The following is a 22,686-nucleotide window of genomic DNA, read 5'->3' as shown; positions in this document are numbered from 1 at the left end:
ATCCCAATAGCTTGGACATTTTAAGAACATTAAGATCAAACACATAAACAAGTCCGCTCAACTGACAAAACAAACCATTTATGATTATCACAACAGGTCAACAGGGAAGTACAAGTTGTTCTCCACACCACACAAACGAAACAAACAAGCAAACAAAACAAAAAGGTAAGGGCATTTGATATAGCTAAATAGGAGGCCAGCATATTAGATCAGCTCATTCATCCTTAGTCAAATAGTCTTTTTCACATGCATAAAAAAATGTTGGATATACAGTAGGTCACCATTTAAAGAATTTAACTTCGTACCGAGAATACATTTGTAAAGCTCATGATTTTGCAGCTCTTGCGTAACCAGACTTAAAAGAGTCTGGGTTGTTTTTTCTTCTGTTCCAGTAAGTAGCTATTCTTTTATCTTCAACTTTGCCTTACATGGTGGCCTGTTTAGCTTATAGGCAAATAGAGAGAGAGAGGTTAGACAGATGAGATAACAGAAGCTGAAGCCCACATATCCTTCCTCTTTCAGTGAGGACATCTGCTTCTTAAAACTCCTGTGATAGATCATGTGATTTTAGTTTAAGAAACCTTTGCCTCATATTTTCTGTAGTTATACTTGGCTTCTTTAATAGGGGTCTTTTTAGGGGGTTTTGCTCCCACACGCATCTTTTGTGAAACTAGTCTTGTGATCTGAGCTTCTCCTTATTTGGATATTCTCTAGCTCACTTCCTCCTTTTGATCTGCCTGACTGGCTTGAGTTAATGCTGATATAACCAGCAGTTGTGCAGGTGGGGCATGTTGTCACACTGCGTTACATTGTGCCCCTATTAGAACTATGATATTATACTCTATACCAGGGGTGTCCAATCCTACTCCTGGAGGGCCGCTGTCCTGCAGAGTTTAGCTCCAACCCCAATTAAACACACCTGAACTAGTTAATCAAGGCCTTACTACTAGAAACTTTCAGGCAGGTGTGTTGAAGCAAGTTGGAGCTAAACTCTGCAGGACAGTTGCCCTTCAGGACCGACTTTGGACACCCCTGCTCTATACTTTCATGAATTCTTTTGAGAAACTATGAGAAAAACTGAGAGTCAATGTTCAGAAATTATTATTTATTAATATGTTTTGAACTATGCTGTATAGCTGTGTTTTGCAGTGTTTGTTGTCAAACTCAAATTTGTTATTAAAAAATGTTTTTTTTTTTTTAACATAAAATAGTTAATAACTGTATTTTATTGACAATATTTTAGTTTTAGCCTTGTATAGCCTATATTTTTTGATCATATTGGGTAACATTTTAAGCTATTATTTGGTCATGTTACAATGTGCACCTCACATGTTACAGTGTACCCCACATATGGGGCATGTTGTTACATTTCACTTCCATTCTTTCAGGGTAAATCAAGAAACAAAGTATACATTGTATTAATGAAACAAAACCACATAATTGTACTAGACGTGCAAAATTAATGTGGAAAAAATAAATACTACGAACCCCAAGTGGATTTACACAATTTGAGAAAGTCAAAAAGTGTTACTTTGTGCCCCGCTCTCCCCATATGCCCATGGTAAAGGTGATTTTAGCATATTAAATTACATTACTTAAATGGACACTTGAACTTATAAACAGTCAGTAAAGCTTCACTGACTGTTTATAAGTTCAAAATTGTAGGGTAACATGACGCTGTTTTACTTGGTCAAAACAATCATACTAAAATACATTCATTAATACCTTAATGTTACTCTGTGTGCAACTTTGGTGGCTGGTATGAGACACTCATTGCACACTGCAGTAAGCTAGATCAATATTAAAATATCATATTAATAAAAACTGGATGACTTGTGCTGTTAAATAGCATGCAATTCATTTTAAAATATATTGTATTGTGGAAAAATGTTTTGTATTACTATTACTACAAATAAAGCTCTTTCTGATTATGCTATGCTACTAGCCACTTGACAAAATAGTGTTGTCTCTCTGAGGCATGATACAGACATGTTACTCATGGTAAATAAAAACCCCCAAGCAATTCAAACATATAGCTCAAGACTATAAAGGCGGGCGTACACTGTGCGAATTCGGACACTCGGAAGGTCGTGAGATATTGCACACGTTACGATAATCGCATCAAAGCAGCTGGTACACGTCACGACTGTATTGCACGGCGAGCCGGCGGCAATCACACAAGCTTTCTCGCTAAACACAGATACAGGAGCTTTCAATGTTGCTGCTATAGCTTCAGATAGAAAAAAGAAAGAAAAATTATTTGTGTTCAAATTATTTGTTGAAAAGCAGAGAACAGCAGCCATTCCATTCAAACAGAAACAACCAGAGAGAGAGAGAGAGAGAGAGAGAGAGAGAGAGAGAGAGAGAGAGAGAGAGAGGGCGCGCATGAGTGTGTGTGTGTGTGTGTGTGTGTGAGAGAGAGAGTGTATACACACTGTATGATTGCAGCCATTGAGCTATAGCCTAATAATACTCATCGATCTAGCCTTTGTGATGTGGTTATGCATGATTTGGCAATAGGGGACAGCCATACACTGGTGAAAATCGGCCGACTCCCTGAATTTTTTAAACATGTTTAAAAATTATTGTGAGGTCGGGAAGTTCTCTTAACGCGCTCGGCTCGTCTCGTAATTCCTCTCACACTCTGCGAGCCGCGAACATACAAGCATCCACGATGTCCATGCGATTTCTCCCGAGAGAAAAAAATAGTCTGCGAGCTCACACGATAGCAAAAATCGCACCGTGTATGCCCGGCTTAAGCTATACAACAATGATTAGTTTTCTGTCGAGAAAGTAGTTGCAGTCGCTCATTTGTCTAATAAAATGCATAATTTAGCACTTTTGGAGTTTCTATGGTTTACTAAAACCGGAAATTGAGGGTAAGGTGGATATGACATCATTGACAGGTGACGCAATGACACGGTCCGTGTCCTGGGTAAAATTGCTTATACTCTGGATTTAAACATTGTTGGAAACATTTGGGATAATGTGAGTACACAAGTCAACAAAATGTATTACATGGTTTTAGTGGTTTTTCTATATTTTATTTCAAAATCTTACATATTGTGCCTATAATGATTTCTGTGGCAATTCAAACTTTGTTTGTGTTTTGTTTGTTAAACGTTTGCCGATTCTCGCCTCCTTCTTCCCATAACTACGAACTTCGTTACCATTACTTTTAAGCAAACAATAAAATTTACTTTTTTGTTTGTCTTTAGCTCGAGTTGGTTCAAATCATCATTACACGCGAAAGAAAAAGGAATATGATCCAAGTAAGAGAAACAGATCCAGTGGTTGATCCACGACTGCTTGTACCTAAGAAGAAGAAATGTAAGAATCTGTCAGTTCTTATCATAATAATGAAGGTAATTAATTTGTTTTGACAAAAAGCTGAGACATTTCATCTGCATAATGAACAATTTTGAAGTAATATAGCACTGACTTTACATTTCAGTTCAGAATGTGCTAAACTGAACACTACAACATTGTATTCAACTACGAGTTGAAATGCATCTGATAATACTTGCTTATTGTTGAGTAGATTGTAAGGTTCTGAATTCTAAATGTGACACAACTCCCAAATTACTTACCAACAGTTACATTGTATTCGCCAATAATAATTTCGGATTCTCCACTTGTTCTTGCTGTGTAGAGTCCACTGTCTTCCTCCTGTATGTTCTTCAGTGTTAGAGAGTAGTTTCCAGCATTGAAATCCCCTCTCTCCTCGAAGGGAGGGTACTTTTTTACTGTATTTGCTTTAACATTGTATGAGACTACAAAATTTGAACTATCTTTAAGCCAATCCAAATGATCAAATGTGGTCTCAATTGCATGTTTTTGAACAGGGAGCTGAACAGAATGTCCTTTCTGCACAATTATTGCTGATGGTTGGATTATGTCACTGGATACTGTGGGGAGAAAAAAGCACGTAGTTATGACAATGTACAGTGTTGTTGAATTCAAAGAGGACCTATTATGCTTTTTTACATTTGTTTAAGTGTGTAATGTTGTTGTTTGAGTGTGAAAAAGTCTATAAAGTTACAAGTCACTCCAAAGGGAGTTATTCAGTATCAGGAAGCACTGCCACAGCCATATCACCGTGTAGCCAAAAACTGGTTGCCCACTAGAGAGAGTTATAAAGGGCCCATTGTGTCACTTTTGATTGATTTATGGCCCCCCTAATTAATATTCCACCCCCCTCCCTCCCATCGGACTGGACACCTGTTCTGGACACCTGTTCTGGACACCTGTTTTGGCCATCTGTTTTGACCCCCTGTTTTATTATCCTCCCCCCTGCTATTCCTCCCCATTCAAAGGTATTTACGACTGTTTGTAACTTTGTGTGTTTTTCTAAAAAGTTAGAAAACGATCAAAGAATGTTTAAAAACGAATGTGTTTGAAACGTTTTAAAATGTCAGACATTGTGTTTGGATAACAGTGACAAGATCAGGGAATAGTATTTATTAAACAAAGATAGTATTTCACATACATTTGAACTTTGAGCCGTTAAAATGTTTTTTCATAAATATAAAAACATGTTAGAGAATATCTTTGACTTACGGTTTGTAAAGATAGAGTAAACACTGTTTTCAAACAAGTATAGGCATTAAACATATCAAGTTTTTCTTTAGTTTTAGTTAAAATAATTCTCTCTTACGGACATCAGTGCGAACACGTCCTTTCAGGTTGACGACAGAAACAAGAATGTACCCGGAGGCTCGCGCGAAGCCCCCTCCCTCAGCTCCGCCCCTAACACCCACCCTCTGTGCGGAGCAGAGGTTGAAAATAAAATAAATAAATAAATAAATAAAGCAAAAACGAATAATATAAAGTTTTTCACATAACAATTACTGTTCATTTTCTATTTAGTTTAGGCAAAAACACACTCTCTCTTACACACCAAGAAGCAAACACGTCCTTTCTCTCTGACGACAAAACATGAATGGGCTCAGGTGAGCTGTGCGTAAACCCGCCCCAGACCCCGCCCCTTACACTCCCCTCGGCGCAGAAGAATACACCTCCCAGTCATACAGACGTTTAAATAACGGTAAAATAATTAAGCAAATGACTTTTAATAAATAGGCCTAGTATTTGGTTTAACATTTAGTTATTCACCCTTAGCTCTCCCAACTCTAACAGCCTCAAGTCACTCACACACACACACACACACACACACACACACCACCGATACCATTGCAGTGTCTGTAAATTGTTACGCTCGGGGGCACACGCTGCGGCGGTGCAGGCAGAGCTCAGCATGCCAATATTCTTTTTGATGCTCTACAATCAGTTATTGCGGGTGGGTCTGGAGAGGTCGCTCGGAGGTGACAGGGGTGCCAGTGTCCCGTGAACCCTGTCAGGGTGATATCCTGTAGAGTTCAGAGCCATAATAAAACCACCCATCTGAGCACATCGAATGTTATCGCAGGAGAGACATTACACACACACACACACACACAGACACGCGTGCGAGCGCGCGCAAATTTGTGCGGGGGACATGGGTGCTAGTTTTTTAACACAGCATGATGTGTCTGCTGTGTTAAAAACTTGAAAGCACTCGGGCCATCTTGATAACAGTAATGTGGGGGATATCTGTCCTACAGAAAATGACCTGGGGTGTTTTGAGCGGGAGAGAGAGAACATCGAGAGCTTTTTAAACAAGTAAAGCGTATTATGTAGGCCTACATATTAAATTAAACTATCCGCATATTTTATTAAGTTTAAAACTATTAGAAGCATTTTGCATATGAGACGTTTAGTGAGATATATCTATACCTATATATAGGGGTTTTCGTCCTCAGATCTACAAAGCATACAAACATAAGAGGAGAGAATTAGCCAGACCTGAACGATACTGGAACGGGAGGATCTGGATAAAACTTTTATTACCCATCGAACCCCCCTCTTGTAAGAAAATTCTTTAAAATGCTCTAACTAAGTTATCAGCATTACAGAAAAAACAACAACAGCACGCACGCAAGATCGTCTCCTTAATGCTGACTCGATGGCTTCAAACGACAACAACGGTACAAGTTTTTATTTGCTCTTTTACAAATGTTACACATATTTATTTAGCCGCTTTTACGAATCATACACATGATTAATTATTCTGTTTTCGCTGTTTTAACATTACAGATGTGTCTGAATCCGGCCTATATTTTGACGAAGGTCTTGAAATTATTCTGGAGGAACTATGTAAGCATTTTCTGATTCTCTATTAAAATGTCATAGCTATGATAATAATAATAATAACGATCTATGGTTCTATTTCAGTCAATGAAGCTCTTCTGGTCGGAGACGTTGTTCAAGACATTATTAATGGTGAGAGCTAGTATTTCAGATCGTTACTATATTTAAAATACTATATATTGTTATAATAATCATATGTTTACTACACATCAGTAGATGGAGACATCCCTTCAGATGCATCGCCTACAGGCGAATCCGAGCTCGTATCTAGCCGCGTCACTGAAGACTTCATCACTGGACAGCCCTCCATCGAGCCAGTTCACGATTCAGAAACAGTTCAGCCAGGCCCCTCAAACAGCAACCGCGGAGAAAAGCGTCTCAGAGAAGTTTACGGGGATCGAGTATTTCCCGACGCACAGCGTTTAAGGACGTCAGAAAACAACGGTGAGATATTTAACAGCATCACATCATCATAACCTTTATCTAACATAAATATATTTAATAAATAATTCATTTTTCCTTTTTTACAGAGCAAAATTACGAGGAAAGAGGTCTGGATTTATTCACGAATTCCCAGCTCGAAGCATGGAATGGTGCTGACTTTACTGACTCGGCGGAATCGAGTTCTGACGAAAGCGACACAGGACCTTTGCGAGAGATACAACCCCTTTTCAACGAGAGAGATCTACAGAGGCTGTCTCACGATACGCTACGCCGTGCGAATCGTAATTTTGAACTCATACTAGACCTGGTGGGGAGGCCTCTATCTTACCAAGAAGTTGAGGGTATTGTGCGTGATTCGCAAAGCGATATTATTGCTAATCTGCAATCTATAATCGCTATTCAACAGCAGCATACGATCGCTTTGCAACACGCGGCGGAGTTTTGGAGAAACAGCCACGAACAGATAATTTTGGAAAATCATCGATTGTACAGCGAGTTGACCGCTGTCTCAGGCGCTCTACATGAAGTAAGAGATCAGCAGCAACTTTCAGTAATTACTCTGTCCTTATTTAGCGAAAGAATGAATATTATTCAAAGAGTGTTGACTGATTTGTATGATGTTATAATGAGTGAGAGAAGAAGAAGGTGATTATTTTGTGTTACCCTGACTAATTTCGTCAGCGGTTATCACGAATATGTTGTATTCATTTATTTTATTTTATCATTGTAATTGACCGGTATTCAATGATTTGTTATTGATTATTTTTACTGATATTTCTATGCTATGCGATTCAACATTCGGCCTTGCATCATCTGTTTTGTGACGACTTGTTATTTTTGTTGTGTGAAAAAACTTTGTGGAGCACCCGCTTGTTATAAGATACATTTGTCTTTTTTCAAACATAAATAAAAACTACAAAAAGCAAAACAATGGTATCTAAAAGATGTCACGGTGATTTACATAGTCAAACCGGGGGTGATGAAGATGAACCCGTACCGTCAAGATCTAGAAATCAGTTGGTTGATATGATTAATCACCAGCTGCGCATGATAGCACCAAATTTCATTAACGGAACTGAGACGTTACAAAACCTCGTAAACGATCAACAACAATGGTTAGAAATGACTGCACAACCAGGTAATAACGATAATATAGCACATGATGATGATGGTAATGGTAATAATGAACAGATCGGTGGTGCGGCCCCACCAATTTATGATCCGTTAGCACCTAATATGGGTCTGACTGACGACGTAATTATTAATTTAAGACAAGGGGGGAGCATTGGACCATTTACAATAGTGGCACGTCCAAGATTCAACGGTCTAGAAATTCACAGAACTTTGGACTTCAGTGAAATAGCTACTTCAGACTTAGCAGTGTACAATATTCAGCTTAATTCCCTGTTAGACGAAATTGTCACATTCTCCAGATTGATAGCAGGTGATACAGGATATATCAATATCTCGCTAACAGGTGAAGATCTTCCCACGGCCATTAATGCAGTTTTAACTCCTGAAAATAACCACAACGCCGATTTATTCATAGATCAGATTGAGCGGACAATACAAAGTAATAAAGAGCTTTCAAATGATACTCAAATGAATCTGAGGGTGTCGGTCGCTATGGATAAGCAAGGCGGAGGACACAGGCGGCTGTTAACAGATCTTGCAATCAGTGAGACAATCAAAAGGAATAAAATGAATTTATTCTGCCCCGTAAATGTCGAAGACAACATGTGTTTCAGCTACTGTCTAGCCCATTTTATGAACCCTGATTTTAGCGATTATGATCTGAAGAAAACCGCTAGAGATACACCACAAACCAGAATAGGCTTTAACGATCTCTGTGTTTTTGAGACACAACTCGGTCTGAAAATAGTGGTTTTTCATAGAGAGTGTTCAGGAAAATTGGAAGTATATAAAAATACCGATGAGATACATCCAAAAACAGTTCATCTTTTTATCCACGAGTCACACTACTATCTGATCAAAAACCTCAAAGCGTTTATTGGTACTAGCTACGTATGTGAGTTCTGCTACAAAGGTTTTAACGACCGTAGGATCCATAAATGCAAATACGCGTGTAACGTCTGTCTAGACTCGGCATGTCACACACATCCAAAAAACAGCTTTCTATGCAATGATTGCAAGAGATTCTGCAGATCGCAGTATTGTTATGATAGCCATAAACAGTCAAGGATTCCAGGCGAAAGACCACAGTGCGATGTGATAAAATATTGTGACAAATGCAGTATGAATTACAGAATGACAGGGGTCGGGAATAAAAGCAGGACTCATAAGTGCCCAGCGGTGCGCTGCGTACACTGTTCAGTAGTTTTGATGGGTGAGGGGGAACACACCTGTTACATACAGCCAGACAGGCACAGCGAAACTGACGACAAATACATCTATTATGATTTTGAAACGATGTACGCGGGGGGCAAACATGTGGCTAATTATGTATGCGCTATAACACATAGCGGTTACGAATTCACAGCTGAAGGTACGGATTGTGTGGAGCGTCTGATCAAACACTTCAGACGCCCAAAATACGCTAATTACACATTTCTAGCCCACAACGCTTCAGGGTTTGACTCGTACATACTGCTGGAGTATTTCATAAATGAAGGTTTACCACCGAAAATCACAATGCAGGGCTGTAGAATAATTTATATGTATGACACAGCGTTTCAGCAGAGATACATAGACACGTTCAGTTATCTCCCCATGTCTCTCAGCAAAATCCCCACAGCGCTGAATTTATCGGTGTGCGGAAAAGGATTTTTTCCACATCACTTCAACAGACCGGAAAACATTGATTATGTAGGACCATACCCCTCTAAAGAGCTGTATGGTTATGCCAGGATGAGCACGGTAGAGAGATCCAAATTTGACAAATGGTTTCAAAGCGTGCAGGGGGGCGTATTCGACTTCAAAAAAGAAATAGCCTTTTATGGTCGCAATGACGTAATCATTCTGCGTCAGGCCTGTATGCGATTTCGCGAGGAGTTCATTGAGTGTGCAAAAATCGATCCGTTTAAATGCGTGACGTTGGCTGGCACATGCATGAAAGTATTCAAGACAAATTTTCTGACCCGAGACACTCTAGCATTAACTCATAATAATGCATACGTCAATCAGTTCAAGACATTCTCCAACGCATCAATACAATGGCTGGAGTATGTTAAAGAACGTGAAAATGTAGATGTGCATCATGCCCTTAACTACGGGGAGGCTAAGTTCGGCCCTTACCATGTTGACGGATATTACGAGAACCCGAATGGTGAGAAAATAGCTTTAGAATACCTCGGTTGTGTCTTTCATGGTCACGATTGCCGTTATGATTCTAACGACATAAATCTTATCTCAAAACTGCCTTTTGGGGTTCTCAGGATACAGTCTGATAACAAGCTCGAGGCTCTGCGTGATGTTTATTCATTACGTGTGATCTCTATGTGGGAGTGTGAGTGGGAGCGTGCGAAAAAATGTGACCCTGACGTCATGACATTTATGAGCACATACAAAACACCTGAGAGGCTGAAGCCTAGAGATGCCCTTTATGGAGGTCGCACAAATGCTATTAAACTTTATCACAAAACCGCAGACGGAGAACGCGTCGATTATTACGACTTCACTTCTCTGTATCCTTATGTGCAGTCACATAAAACATACCCAATCGGACACCCTAAGATTATATTCAGGGATTTTGAGCCGTTGGAGAATTATTTCGGCCTGATCCGTGCAAAAGTGCTTCCGCCGCGAAAGCTTTTTCACCCCGTGTTGCCCTACAGATGCTCGAAAAAATTAATGTTTCCACTCTGTCGAACATGTGCGGAGGGAGAGATTCAGGACACACAATGCCATCACACTGATGAGCAAAGAAATTTGAACGGGTGCTGGGTTAGTGTCGAGTTGGCGCGGGCTATTAAGCATGGCTATGTGATTGTGAAAATAGACGAGGTCTGGCATTTCCCCGAGACGTCAGACAATTTATTCACTGGCTATGTAAAGACATTTCTTACATCCAAGCAGGAAGCGTCAGGATTCCCCTCGCACGTAGTCACAGACAATGAAAAGCAAACGTACATCACGGATTATCTTGATAAAGAGGGGATTGAACTTGACATCAATAAAATAACTCACAATCCGGCAAAAAGAACGATAACAAAATTAATCTTAAATTCTTTGTGGGGTCGCTTCTCCTTAAGAGAAAATTTACCCTCAACAGTGTTCCTGACAGAACCCGAAGAGTTTGCTCGATACATTTTCGGACCCGGCCGTGTAATAAAGCACTTCTCGTTTGTTTCAGATTCTGTGGCGTTGATTCAGTGGTCATACCCTGAACAGGACGAGTGTCCGACGCGAGACGTTAACGTGTTCATCGGTGCATTCACGACCGCGTACGCTCGTTTGGAACTTTATGAACTGATGGATAAATTAGGCGAACGCGTCATTTACACAGATACAGATTCTGTCGTCTTTATATCCAAAAATGGCGACTGGGTTCCTGAAACCGGACCGTATCTGGGTCAGCTCACGAGTGAATTAGACCCTCATGACTCAATCGTTGAGTTCTGTTCAAGCGGGCCAAAATCGTACGGATATCGAACTGCAAAAGGTAATGTCTGCCTCAAAGCTAAAGGCATCACCCTCAATGCAGAGAACGCTCAAATTGTCACTCTGCATAGTCTGATAACACTAGTCCGGGGGTATGTGAAATCACGTGACACCTCACACCTGCTAGTACATACGGAGGCCATAGTGAGGAATAAGAGAAATCTCACACTTCACAATAGAACACTTGTGAAAAGCTTCAGAGTCGTGTACAATAAGCGGGTGCTCCTCTCTGATTATTCCACAATTCCTTATGGCTTCTAACAATATTTTGAATCATTGTGACATGTGTGAAACAGATGATTTTGACTTTAGATTGGTCCACCCTTTTTCAGCGGTTGTCTCGGGCCCCAGTAACAGTGGGAAAACATATTTTGTAAAAACTTTGATGTATAATTCAGAAAAAATGTGTTCTGTAAAATTTGACAATTTTGTCTTCATCTACAGCTGCTGGCAGCCGCTTTATGATGAATTGATGCAAGTGTTTGACATTAAATTTATTGAAGGTATACCCAAATCCCTGAATGATGAGTTTTTATTTCCTCGTCATAAGCATTCGCTATTACTCCTTGACGACGTAATGGATCACGCCTCTTCTAACACAGAGGTTCAACGAGCTTTTACGCAGTACACACATCACAATGCGATAAGTACAATATTAATAATTCAAAACCTCTTCTTCCAGGGGAAATCTACCAGAACTATCAGCCTCAATACAAATTATTTAATTATTTTTAAAAACCCTAGAGATAAGCAGCAAATTTGTGTTTTGGGGAGGCAAATGTTCCCCGGGGAGACGAGATTCTTCATAGAAGCGTACCAGGATGCGACCAGTCGTCCTTACGGTTACCTGCTGGTAGATTATAAAGCAAACACACCAGAAAGATTACGGCTCAGAACAGATCTGCTCTCAGATCATCCAGTGGTGTATATGCAGAAAAGGAGGTAGGGACCATGAGTTTGAGACTGTCCAGAAATTTACCTCTTTTAAAGTTATTATACAAAGGCACGCCGAAGCAAAGGCGTCTTATTTTACAGTCCGCCTCTGACGAGTTCATACTGGCTCTATGTGAATTATCTCTTAATGTCCTTCATGGCATAATTCTACTAACTGCGAATCAGCACAGAAGATTAAAAAAGAGAAAGACTGAGATCAAATACGTGGCTAATAAAAAGATTAACGTTAAGAGAAAGAGACGCATGATTAATCAAAGAGGTGGATTTCTCCTACCCCTCTTAAGCGTAGCTATACCATTTATTACCAGCCTGATAACGTCTAGACAGTAACAAGTATGGAGTATGCAGAAAAAATTTATCTCGTACCGAAACATCAATTGGATAGATTGAGAACGACACACCCCCGTGAAAATATTCATAAAGTTGTTGAGGATAACCTGGATGCAACAATAAGGGATATATTACAGAGGAATGATCTTGACTCGCACGGAAAAGCTAAGCTTTACACTAACGCATTGCAAAGGTTTCTAGCCGTGGTGAAGCAAGGCGATGCAGAGAGCAACACCTTAACCCTTACATTGCCTCAACACGATCCACGCTATGGGGATGCATCTACCACTGGGTCAGATGTCACTAATAGGGTCGGTGATAATGACGGGTCCGAGAAGGAGGATGAAATCGTAAACGAGGTGTTAAACAATGTCCCTCAGAGGAGTTTAAAAAATATCAAATACATTCTGGATAAGATGTCTAAAGCTAAACAGGTGTCTTCATGGACAGACTCTGGAGAATTTGTTTTTAAAGGTAGGCCCATTGAGGGATCACACATGCTTGATCTGCTGAAAAGCATAACGAGACCTCAGATGGTGCGTGACGATCGTAGGCCCGTAGGATGGTCAGAGTTTCTGGAGGCCTTTGCCGGCTTAAACATTCCTTTCTCGACTATAAGTAATCAACATGTCAGACGTATGATCGAATCTTTTAAAAGAAAGCCATCTATGGATAGCAGCGCTGCTGTTTCATCTGCACAGGCGAAAAAACACAAGTCTCAAAAGCAGACGTACACCCCTACACCCCCAGCATCGCGGTCTGACATTTCAGATGACAATGTATTTAATTCACCTATGTTGGACACGAGTCAGTGGTTAACTTTTTAAGTTTGGATGTATGTTCATCTATATTTGTGTTTATTACTTCTTTGTTTTTAAATGATGTATACCATGATTACTGTCTTAAATGTGTATCATATTTTTCTGTCAATAAAAAACAAACAAACAAAAAAGTCGTATCTGTTTATGTATTCTTTATTCGTTACACACACACACACATACACATGAATTAACATCACACGCTAGATTACATTTACCTAAACACTTTATTTATTTATCCGCGTACACATAAATTGACATGTCTGAAACATTTTGCCAGTCTGTACACACTGAACACACTTAAATGTTTTACCGCTGCATGGATTAGGCTTAATTTTTTTCACAAAAAGAGATACCATGAAGTCATTTTTAATTAGGTCATCATGATACATTTTCACAACATCTTCATAATTACAACCTCTCGATATGTGGTACAGAAAAAACACACAATGCTGTCCACAAGTATCCGATGAATAATCTTGGACCTGCTTGTTAGAGTACTGAACACTGTGAGAGTTGGTTAGTAGAAAGTCTTGAAAAGATGCTGGAAAAGGAGCCGCATCTGGTTTGTTGCCGAAACTATCAAAAAAGCAGCTGACGCCGTTTTCGCGTATGTATATGCAAACCCAGTGCTCACCCGGACTGTTCGCAGGGTCCGTGTTAGCTATACAATAGCATGGTAAGTCCTTTAACAGGGCTTTGGGTAGATGATCGCATGGCAGCACGCCTAAAAAATTAATGCTACATGAAATTTTATCCATGACATCTGTCAACTGTATTGTATTCATTTCACGTCACTCAGTAGTCCGCAAGCACCTGTCGTCTGTTAGAAATTTCGAGAACAGAGTCAAAAATCGCGTATATTAAAATACTGACGGTGTGCGCGAAGGGCTCCCTGAAGCGTGCTTCTAATCTGATGTTTCCTGTCCTGATTAGGGACACATGTTGAGAACACTCGTCATCCGGCGAGAGGTTAAATGCGTACATGGAGTATCCGTTAAGGAAATCTTCACGATCAATAATCAGTGACTGGTTTTTCAGATGTTTACCGGTAGCTAATACTAGCTGGTAAAATTCTCTCACGGCAGAGCAGTTATTATAGTCAGGCTGCAGCGGACGAGAGGGTATCATAAGACCATTGTCAATTAATGTTAAATATTCGAGATTAAAGTGTTTAAAGGCAAAAGGATTTTTGTCATAAGCCCCTGTAAATGCAGAGTTATCTGTCAATGCTAAAATGATGGACTTTGGCAGAACCCCAAGAAAAAGATTATCCTGATTAGATACGCGCGCGCCTGCAGGGATTGAGAAATTCTTCACACACACGCGCTCTATAGGATACTTAGCCGTAGCTGATAAGAGGGCCTGTGCGTGGCCCAGTCGAACTGCTGGTGAGACCACCACTTTTTTCACAAAAAGAGAAGCTGTTAAAAGTTTGAGTTTATAAGCCACAGCATCAGACCTCATCAAACAAAATTCATCCTTTGCTCTGGTCATACGGATTTTTATATCAACACCGTTTAACATTAATTTCTCCTGAAAGAAAATATCACTATGAATAGGAGCCAGTAATTCTACGACGGCTCCAGCATTGGTGAACGCTGCTCTCTTTGTTAATCCAGCGTTTGAGCCCCCCGGATCTGTGCTGTCCATATGCCCCGCCGTATCTTTGTAAAAAAGACCTGCCGAAAAGTTACTCTCCAGAGTATCTTTTCCATAATTCGTGAGAGCCTCTATTATGCACCTGTAAGGGTATGTATTGGAGCTTTGCGAAACTAGACGATCTCCTAAAGTAATGTCAACCTGTGAAAATATACAGGCTCCAGGGTAATTAATGAGTCCGACAGGCGCCCCGTCAGCGATTGCCGACCCGTCAGGATTGGTAATCTTGAGTCGTGTAATCTTGAGTCGTGTGTAATCTTCCCCAGTCCCCGCGATGAAAAACTCTATCGGGGAGCTATCAGTTATAGCCGATATAGGGGGTACTTCCACGTAGGTGCTTTTTTCAATAGCCGCCTGCGTCATGGGTACTGTGAAAATATCTAGCTCCGATTTGACACATTCTTCCGACATGCTGTGTAACAGAGCCATACTTTAGAAAATAGTATTTGTGCGTCTTTTAGTTCTTGTAGTTTTTTTCACACGTTTCGCAGGAGTTCTTCTCCGAGTGGGCTTTGCAACTGGATGCTTCTTAGCTGTGCGTCTAGTTTTCTTTACAGGATGCCCACTCCCCCTCCTCATCCTAATCCCTGGAGGTTTAAAGCTTTTACGGCGCATGACCATAAGCCCGTTACCGTCCTGAGTGTTATTATTACCGTTATAAGATTTTGTTAGGGCTGTGGTAACAACGTCGCTGAATATATTTTTCGCAGCCGTTTTTAGATGGGGCTTGGCCATATTGAATCCCCTTCTTAAGAACGGTAAGGCCGCGCGAAAGAGTCCCTTAAAAATTCCGCCAATCCCTCGGCCATACATAACATTGGATCCGACGAAACCGGGCAAACCGTTCCCGGCCTGGTTTTGATAATATTCCACGTATCGTGCGGGGTCAATTCTGTACGGGGCTAAATGCGCCATTTAAAACAAATGCTGTTTCACAGGTCTGAAGTGAAGCTTGGCAGTGACTTTACCGTAAGTGAATCGCACGTCTTGGTTCTGATCGTCTTTCACCTCGATGGTAATTTCTGTGATACTATCCTTATTAACACGCACGTAATGAGACTTGTCGTATCTAACACTGATAATTTCGTTAGATTCCCCTTCTATATGTACTGTGGTTAATAAGGGCACGTATACGTCACCAACTGATTGGTAATCGATTACGTCAGTGTACACGAATAACGTGTAAAATCCTCCTCTTATATCCGATTGGAATGGTGCATACGTTGTGGTTCTGTGCTCCTGATCTTCATGGGTGTGATTTAAAGTTTCTATAGAAACACCCGGCCGTAACCCCAGGATGATGGCCAACTTCCCATAAAACGTTAATGACGTCCTCTGAGGAGCCTTTAGAAAAACCTTATTCTTTATATGATCGTAACCGAGGAGCACTCGTGGGGGGAGGGATGCGTTTATTTCCCTGAGGAGGAATGGCACGTCCTCATAATACCCCGGCTTTAATGTATTACGTAGCACCGGTATTGTCTGAGCCTTATTATCGATGTGTATATTAATAACACCCCCCACGTTATAATGCTCGTCAGCAGGTTGCAACAGATGTTGGTCGCAGTTGATAATAAAAGAGGCATCCTCCTCATTAAAAGCGTACCAAGAAATTGGATATTCAAATTCAACCAGCGCCACCTCCCAAGGACCCTTCAAATGTATAGTTTTCCCCAGCCTGGTTCTGTAATTAGATATACTGTTCTCGGGATAGACGGCCCTGGAGGCATTGCATGGCAACGTGATGTAGAAGCCTTCCTCGGTCATGATGACGATTTCAGAAATGACAAGCGCCTTACAAACTCAGAGCCTTTAAAGGTGACTGTAGATCCACCACCTGTTTTTCCGGGACCCAAGAATTAAATTTTGGACCCCACCCCCACCACTTAACGAGTGCGTACATAGTTTTCCCCCTACAACGTCTATCTAAAATCTTTTCTATTTTGAATGATTTATCATCACTCACAATAATTTTCTGCAGCTCTTCTCCATAAAAACATCCATCAATAATCTCCCCATCGTAGTCTTGTATCTTGTATACTGGGGGGTGTCGTGGTATACACGCAGCTATAGTGAAGTATTCTTCTGTGCAGTTCTGCTCGTACCCCTTAGAGAATATACTCCGGACTTTAGACACTCTGACGACATCACCTATCTTATAAGTAAAGACGGGTGTCTCTTTACGTAGATCCCCGTACAGGTTGTTAAACACAATCGTCTCATTTTCTTTATGAACGTCAATCGGTCTCATTCGTATGGACTTGTGATGGCTACTGTTATAACCATCTGTTAGATTTTGCAGAATAGGGTAGTAACACTTGGAATTGACGGCCGTTAAATACCTCCACATACGTCCTTTAAGAGTTCTGTTAAACCGCTCAACTACAAATGCTTTTAAATCTCTAAGGGGTACGAGTTAACTGCATTTCGTTGCCTTGTACTTGTACTTGTGTAATGACAATAAAGTTGAATCTAATCTAATCTAATCTAATCTAAATCATTGGCCGTGGTAAAATGATGTATGCTGTACTTTTCCATCAATTGTTGAAAATGTTTATTGAGAAATTCTTTGCCCTTATCAGTCTGCAGCTTCTGTGGGACGCGCCCCTCCTTCAAGATTGATTCAAACGCTTTGGTTACCTCCTGTCCTGTCTTATTCTTTAACACCCGTGTCCATGCATATTTACTAAATACATCTATACACGTTAGTAGGAATTTTATGTTATCATTCTCCTTTGAATAAGCAGACATATCGACCAGGTCCGCTTGAAACTGTACATCTTTCCCATACACTACTACTTTATTTCGCTTATATTTTAAAGGAGCGGTTCGATGTAATGTATATGTATCTTGACTAGCTAACCAGTCGGTCACTTCGTTATCTTTCAGATGTACACCATATTCCTGTAACACTGCTTGTTTTAATCTGTTTTTACCACCCAAAGCCCCAGGGCTTGACGGATCATAATATATTTTTTTCATGAGCTCTGACATGTTGTCTCTACGCCTTTTCACAAAGTAATGACCAGACGAGTAGTGACATACAGATTTTTTATTTCCAGAATATAAAAGCACACGTTTACAAACAGACAAATCATATATCGTCCAGATAACAAAGAAATTTGACACACATTACAAAATTTTTCTCCAGCATGTATTCAGACAATGTATCAATAATTTCACAAACATAAGTAGATTCATTTCTTGACAAAAGTGTTACACATACATCAGTTACATAAGTACAGAGGCATAATATGTTACCTATTTTTAAGGTTTCTCTACATTCAGGCATTATCTCAAGAACTTTCTTAATAGTTGTATATGGCGTATCGTTACAGACAATAGTTGTGTTTATCATATCTTTCCATTCGCTTGACAATCTCCTTACAGCATTCATTTGAATCTTTAGCTTCGCTATGCGTATACCGTCGGAGGTATCAGTGTCTATTACATCGTCAACAACAATCTTGTGCAACAAATTTGATATTTCACATCTGATCCTTTGTTTAAAGAAATATTTAGACAGACAGGTGAAGCAGAGGAGATTCCCCATGTTAGACGGCAGCAGAGTCGGTAGCAGCAGTGAGCTTCCAGCTGTCAACAGCGTCGTAAACGACCTTTTCACAGCTTTCATCCGCAAGTTTCTGTCTGATAGAAGCCAGCTCTTCCACTATGTAAAGTTCATCTCTCAGGTCGCACAAGACAGTTTCAACAGTCCCCTGGATTCTCTGCAGATGTGGCGTTAGACCGAATTGTTTAAGAGCGTTTGCTAAAATGTTTTTTAGCCCAGGCTTGAGCACCTCCTGACTGATCTCATCGAAATATCCGTAAAAATAATAGGGACTAGGTTCAAACAGGCACGAGTGTCTCGTTTGTGACGGATGATCGACTGCGCAACCGTCACAATCCTTTTTCATCCTTTTATCAATCAGGTGTTGCAGGATGATGGTGACGACCGATTTAATGATCTTGTGACCCGTCACGCCAATACAGCCGTCCACATCATCACCGGCGCTGTCAGAAATCTTGGTGATGACTCCTGGAGATCCGTAGTTTGCGAGGAACTCGAGGTTATGATACCCCAGCTCTGTGCAGAACGTGGTCAGCCATGCATTGCATCTTTGGTAACACTCGACCGTTGGCTTTGATGATGATGATGATGATGGTGATGATGGTACAGTGTTGAGAGAGGTAGCTTCGCTTTCCTGAGACATGGTGCGTGAATGGTGTAAGTACTCTTCTGCGGTGGGTATTTAATGATTGTAGAATGTGGGTGGGGCTATATGAACACCACGCCTACTAGTGACACACCATTCAGGGTGAAAAAGTTTGACTTTGATGTGTTTGTATCGGTCACGCGCCTCACACCACTTAAACATCTTGTCTATTTTATAAAATATATCCTCCATAACCTGCAAATCACGCCACTTAAATATGAACTTTATGTCATAAAGCTTAAGATGATCCTCCTCAGAAATAGGCCATGAACGCTCTGGCTGCCCCTTTCCGAAATCGCTGCAGAGAATGTACACGTAATCTTCCGGATGTTTGTTAATGTGATCGGCTAACATTCTGTATCTTCCCGTCACTAACCCATTCCACTCTGCTATGAACAGCGGATCGTCTCCTCCGTCTTTCAAATCACGCCACACACGCGTGTAAAACAGACTCCATTCTTTTTCTGAGAAAACCAGATCTGGATCATCCGTTGTTTTCGTTGTAAATCTTTCGTCGTTGTCCACATTGACCAGTCTGACCTCTCTTGCTTCTTTGTCAAAATTGTATGCACACACTCGAGAGCCTGACAAGTGAAACTCATATCTGATATCCTCCAACGGCTCGTGGATGAATTTGGTCAGACAAGGCCCGTGCATCTTCCTAGGAGCTAGAGCCAAATTTTCCATTGCCGCCTCGACGGTTCTCTCAGGAGTTTTAGGTGAAGTCGCGGCCATCGTAGCAGATTAGCTTCTTTGTGTGTGTGTGTGTGTGTGTTAAATCACAAGTTGCGTTCTGCTGTTTTTTTCTCCCTTTTAACAGTTTACCGCAAAGGCCTGTGAGTGCAGGTGTGTTTTCCGCACAGAGTATGGGTGTTAGGGGCGGAGCTGAGGGAGGGGGTTTCGCGCGAGCCTCCGGGTACATTCTTGTTTCTGTCGTCAACCTGAAAGGACGTGTTCGCACTGATGTCCGTAAGAGAGAATTATTTTAACTAAAACTAAAGAAAAACTTGATATGTTTAATGCCTATACTTGTTTTAAAACAGTGTTTACTCTATCTTTACAAACCGTAAGTCAAAGATATTCTCTAACATGTTTTTATATTTATGAAAAAACATTTTAACGGCTCAAAGTTCAAATGTATGTGAAATACTATCTTTGTTTAATAAATACTATTCCCTGATCTTGTCACTGTTATCCAAACACAATGTCTGACATTTTAAAACGTTTCAAACACATTCGTTTTTAAACATTCTTTGATCGTTTTCTAACTTTTTAGAAAAACACACAAAGTTACAAACAGTCGTAAATACCTTTGAATGGGGAGGAATAGCAGGGGGGAGGATAATAAAACAGGGGGTCAAAACAGATGGCCAAAACAGGTGTCCAGAACAGGTGTCCAGAACAGGTGTCCAGTCCGGTGGGAGGGAGGGGGGTGGAATATTAATTAGGGGGGCCATAAATCAATCAAAAGTGACACAATGTGCCCTTTATAACTCTCTCCCACTTTTTGTAGCCCAAGTCTGGTTTGCCCACTTCCATATTTTCACAGCACAGAGTCTGAAGATGATCTGACTCGAATTTGGTGAAAATCGGATAAACAGTCTAACAGGAGTTTTTTAAATAAAATCCAAATGACGGACAGAAAGTTAGTCAGACTATAGCAAAATTTGTATCTATTAAGACCAGTCTCATGACAATAGTTAAAATTAATCACAAGCTATCAGCATCTCTTCAGACCAAAAGATGGCGCTGTCTCAAAACTTTTTCAGTACCTTCTGGGCAAGGTGCCGATGACACTTACCAGGTTTCACAAGGATGCGTTCATAAATAAAGCATTTTACAACAAAATGCAAAATGGCTGACGCCCAAAATGGCAGATATGTGAAAATTGGGTATTGTTTCACTTGGCATGCTGCACCGAATCTAAAGAGACCTAAATACCCAAGTCTGGTAGCCCACTGAGGCTAAGCAGGGTTGAGCCTGGTCAGTACCTGGATGAGAGACCTCTTGGGAAACCTAGGTTGCTAAACTTTGTTTCTAAACACTCAAATCATGACAAAAAAATCAGACTGGACCAGACAAATTCTCACATGCAGTCATAAGTGCATGTTTCAGAATGTTTTTATGGCAACCATAGCTTCTAATGTCAAACTTTACCAATATGGGCAATTAGCTCTATTCTATTTAGAAGGCATGACAGAAATATTGCAAGTTGCGCTTCATACCATTCATATATGAGTGCACCATCTTTGTATATCTAAAGCAATGGCCGCCAACACGTAGATCTTTATCACTCTCCCGATAGCTCCCGATAGATTACCAAAAAATACATAACAACACACATTATAAAGGCTCGAAATCGCGAAATTTAATCTCTGCTACCTCAAAATTCGCACCATACATTTTGTGCTCCAAACACACACTTAGCAATTGTTTTTGTAATGTTTGAATAGTGAATACATGTTTCTATTTAGGTGTTTTGTATCTAAGATTTGCCTTTTTCCTTTTAACTTGTATGAATTTAATGAGCATAGGAAATGGAAAAGTGAACAATTTTCAGTAGTATTACAGCAAAGTGATACTTACTGTAACTGCTTACTACAGTAAAGCTCAAATAAAGAAGCTAAAATCAGTGGGCACAGAAAACTATTTTATTAAAATTAAATTACAGCATAACAATGTCAAGCAAAGCAAAAGGGTAAATGTTATAGGATTCACAAATTTATGTATTTTTTAGGAAAAAGGGTGTCAAAATTGTACCTTTAGGAGCTACAACAGCTTGTCACTGGGGCAGTACCCTTAAAAGGACATTTTTGTACACTTTTTTACTCCTAAAAGGTGCATATTAGTTCCCTAGAGTACAAGGACGTACGTTAAGGTACTACTATGAACCTATTTGTGTTAAAAAAAGGTACAAATAAGTCCTTTTAAGGATACTGCCAAGCTGTTGTACCCCTAAAGGTACAATTTTGAACCCCCTTTTCTCTGTGTGCAGTTGTTTTAGTGGTAATAAAAAGGCATGAAGAAATGGTACATAACATCTTGCTTTCAGATTTTCAGTATTTTCAGGACCAAATCATAGAAACCAAAATAGTTCAATAAGTAAATACAACAGTGTTTCTGAATAAGATTTAAAAATAAAAATATTGCCTTACCTTCGTTCAAAAAAATCTTATAGTTATATCATTAAATGTTAATCAGGAAGAATGTACTTTGAATAGTATACAAGGTTTAGATACCTGTGATGGCGATCAGAGGACTGAAAAACGTCACAACGAGGGTCAGATGCTTTAATGACATTGTTAATAAACCCATCAAGCAGGTTCACGCTCACACTTATATCACCAGACGCAGAGGAAGTGTATGACATACAGGAAGTTGGAACTTGGTTAAAACTGAAATCAGAACACAAAGTTGCAATAAATACAGATACTTAGTAGCAGGTCTGCTGG

At 40.2% G+C, this 22,686-nt stretch overlaps 1 protein-coding gene across 1 annotated transcript; it reads right to left on the bottom strand.

Moving 5' to 3' along the window:
* Nucleotides 1-58: 58 nt before the first annotated feature.
* Nucleotides 59-22,541, bottom strand: LOC307127650 (uncharacterized protein). The gene is made up of 4 exons (XM_079819042.1): nt 22,474-22,541; nt 3,591-3,908; nt 2,922-3,315; nt 59-879 (listed from the first exon to the last, which is right to left on the bottom strand). Exons 1-3 carry the CDS (start codon nt 22,532-22,534, stop codon nt 3,230-3,232), a joined length of 465 nt encoding a protein of 154 aa, XP_079675168.1. The 5' UTR covers nt 22,535-22,541; the 3' UTR covers nt 59-879; nt 2,922-3,229.
* Nucleotides 22,542-22,686: the final 145 nt, after the last annotated feature.

This window comes from Gobio gobio, assembly GCF_949357685.1.
Source record: "Gobio gobio genome assembly, chromosome: 6".
In the NCBI taxonomy this organism is placed as follows: Eukaryota; Metazoa; Chordata; class Actinopteri; order Cypriniformes; family Gobionidae; genus Gobio; species Gobio gobio.
This window is presented reverse-complemented; position numbering and strand designations above follow the sequence as displayed.

Excerpts from the sequence above, each read along its gene's own strand:
- LOC307127650 (XM_079819042.1), bottom strand. The coding sequence starts at position 22,534 with ATGTCATTAAAGCATCTGACCCTCGTTGTGACGTTTTTCAGTCCTCTG. Across the intron at positions 3,909-22,473 it reads TCCTCTGATCGCCATCACAG|TATCCAGTGACATAATCCAA; the intron begins GTATCTAAACCT and ends TTCTCCCCACAG. Across the intron at positions 3,316-3,590 it reads CGAATACAATGTAACTGTTG|GTACAAGCAGTCGTGGATCA; the intron begins GTAAGTAATTTG and ends TCTTCTTCTTAG.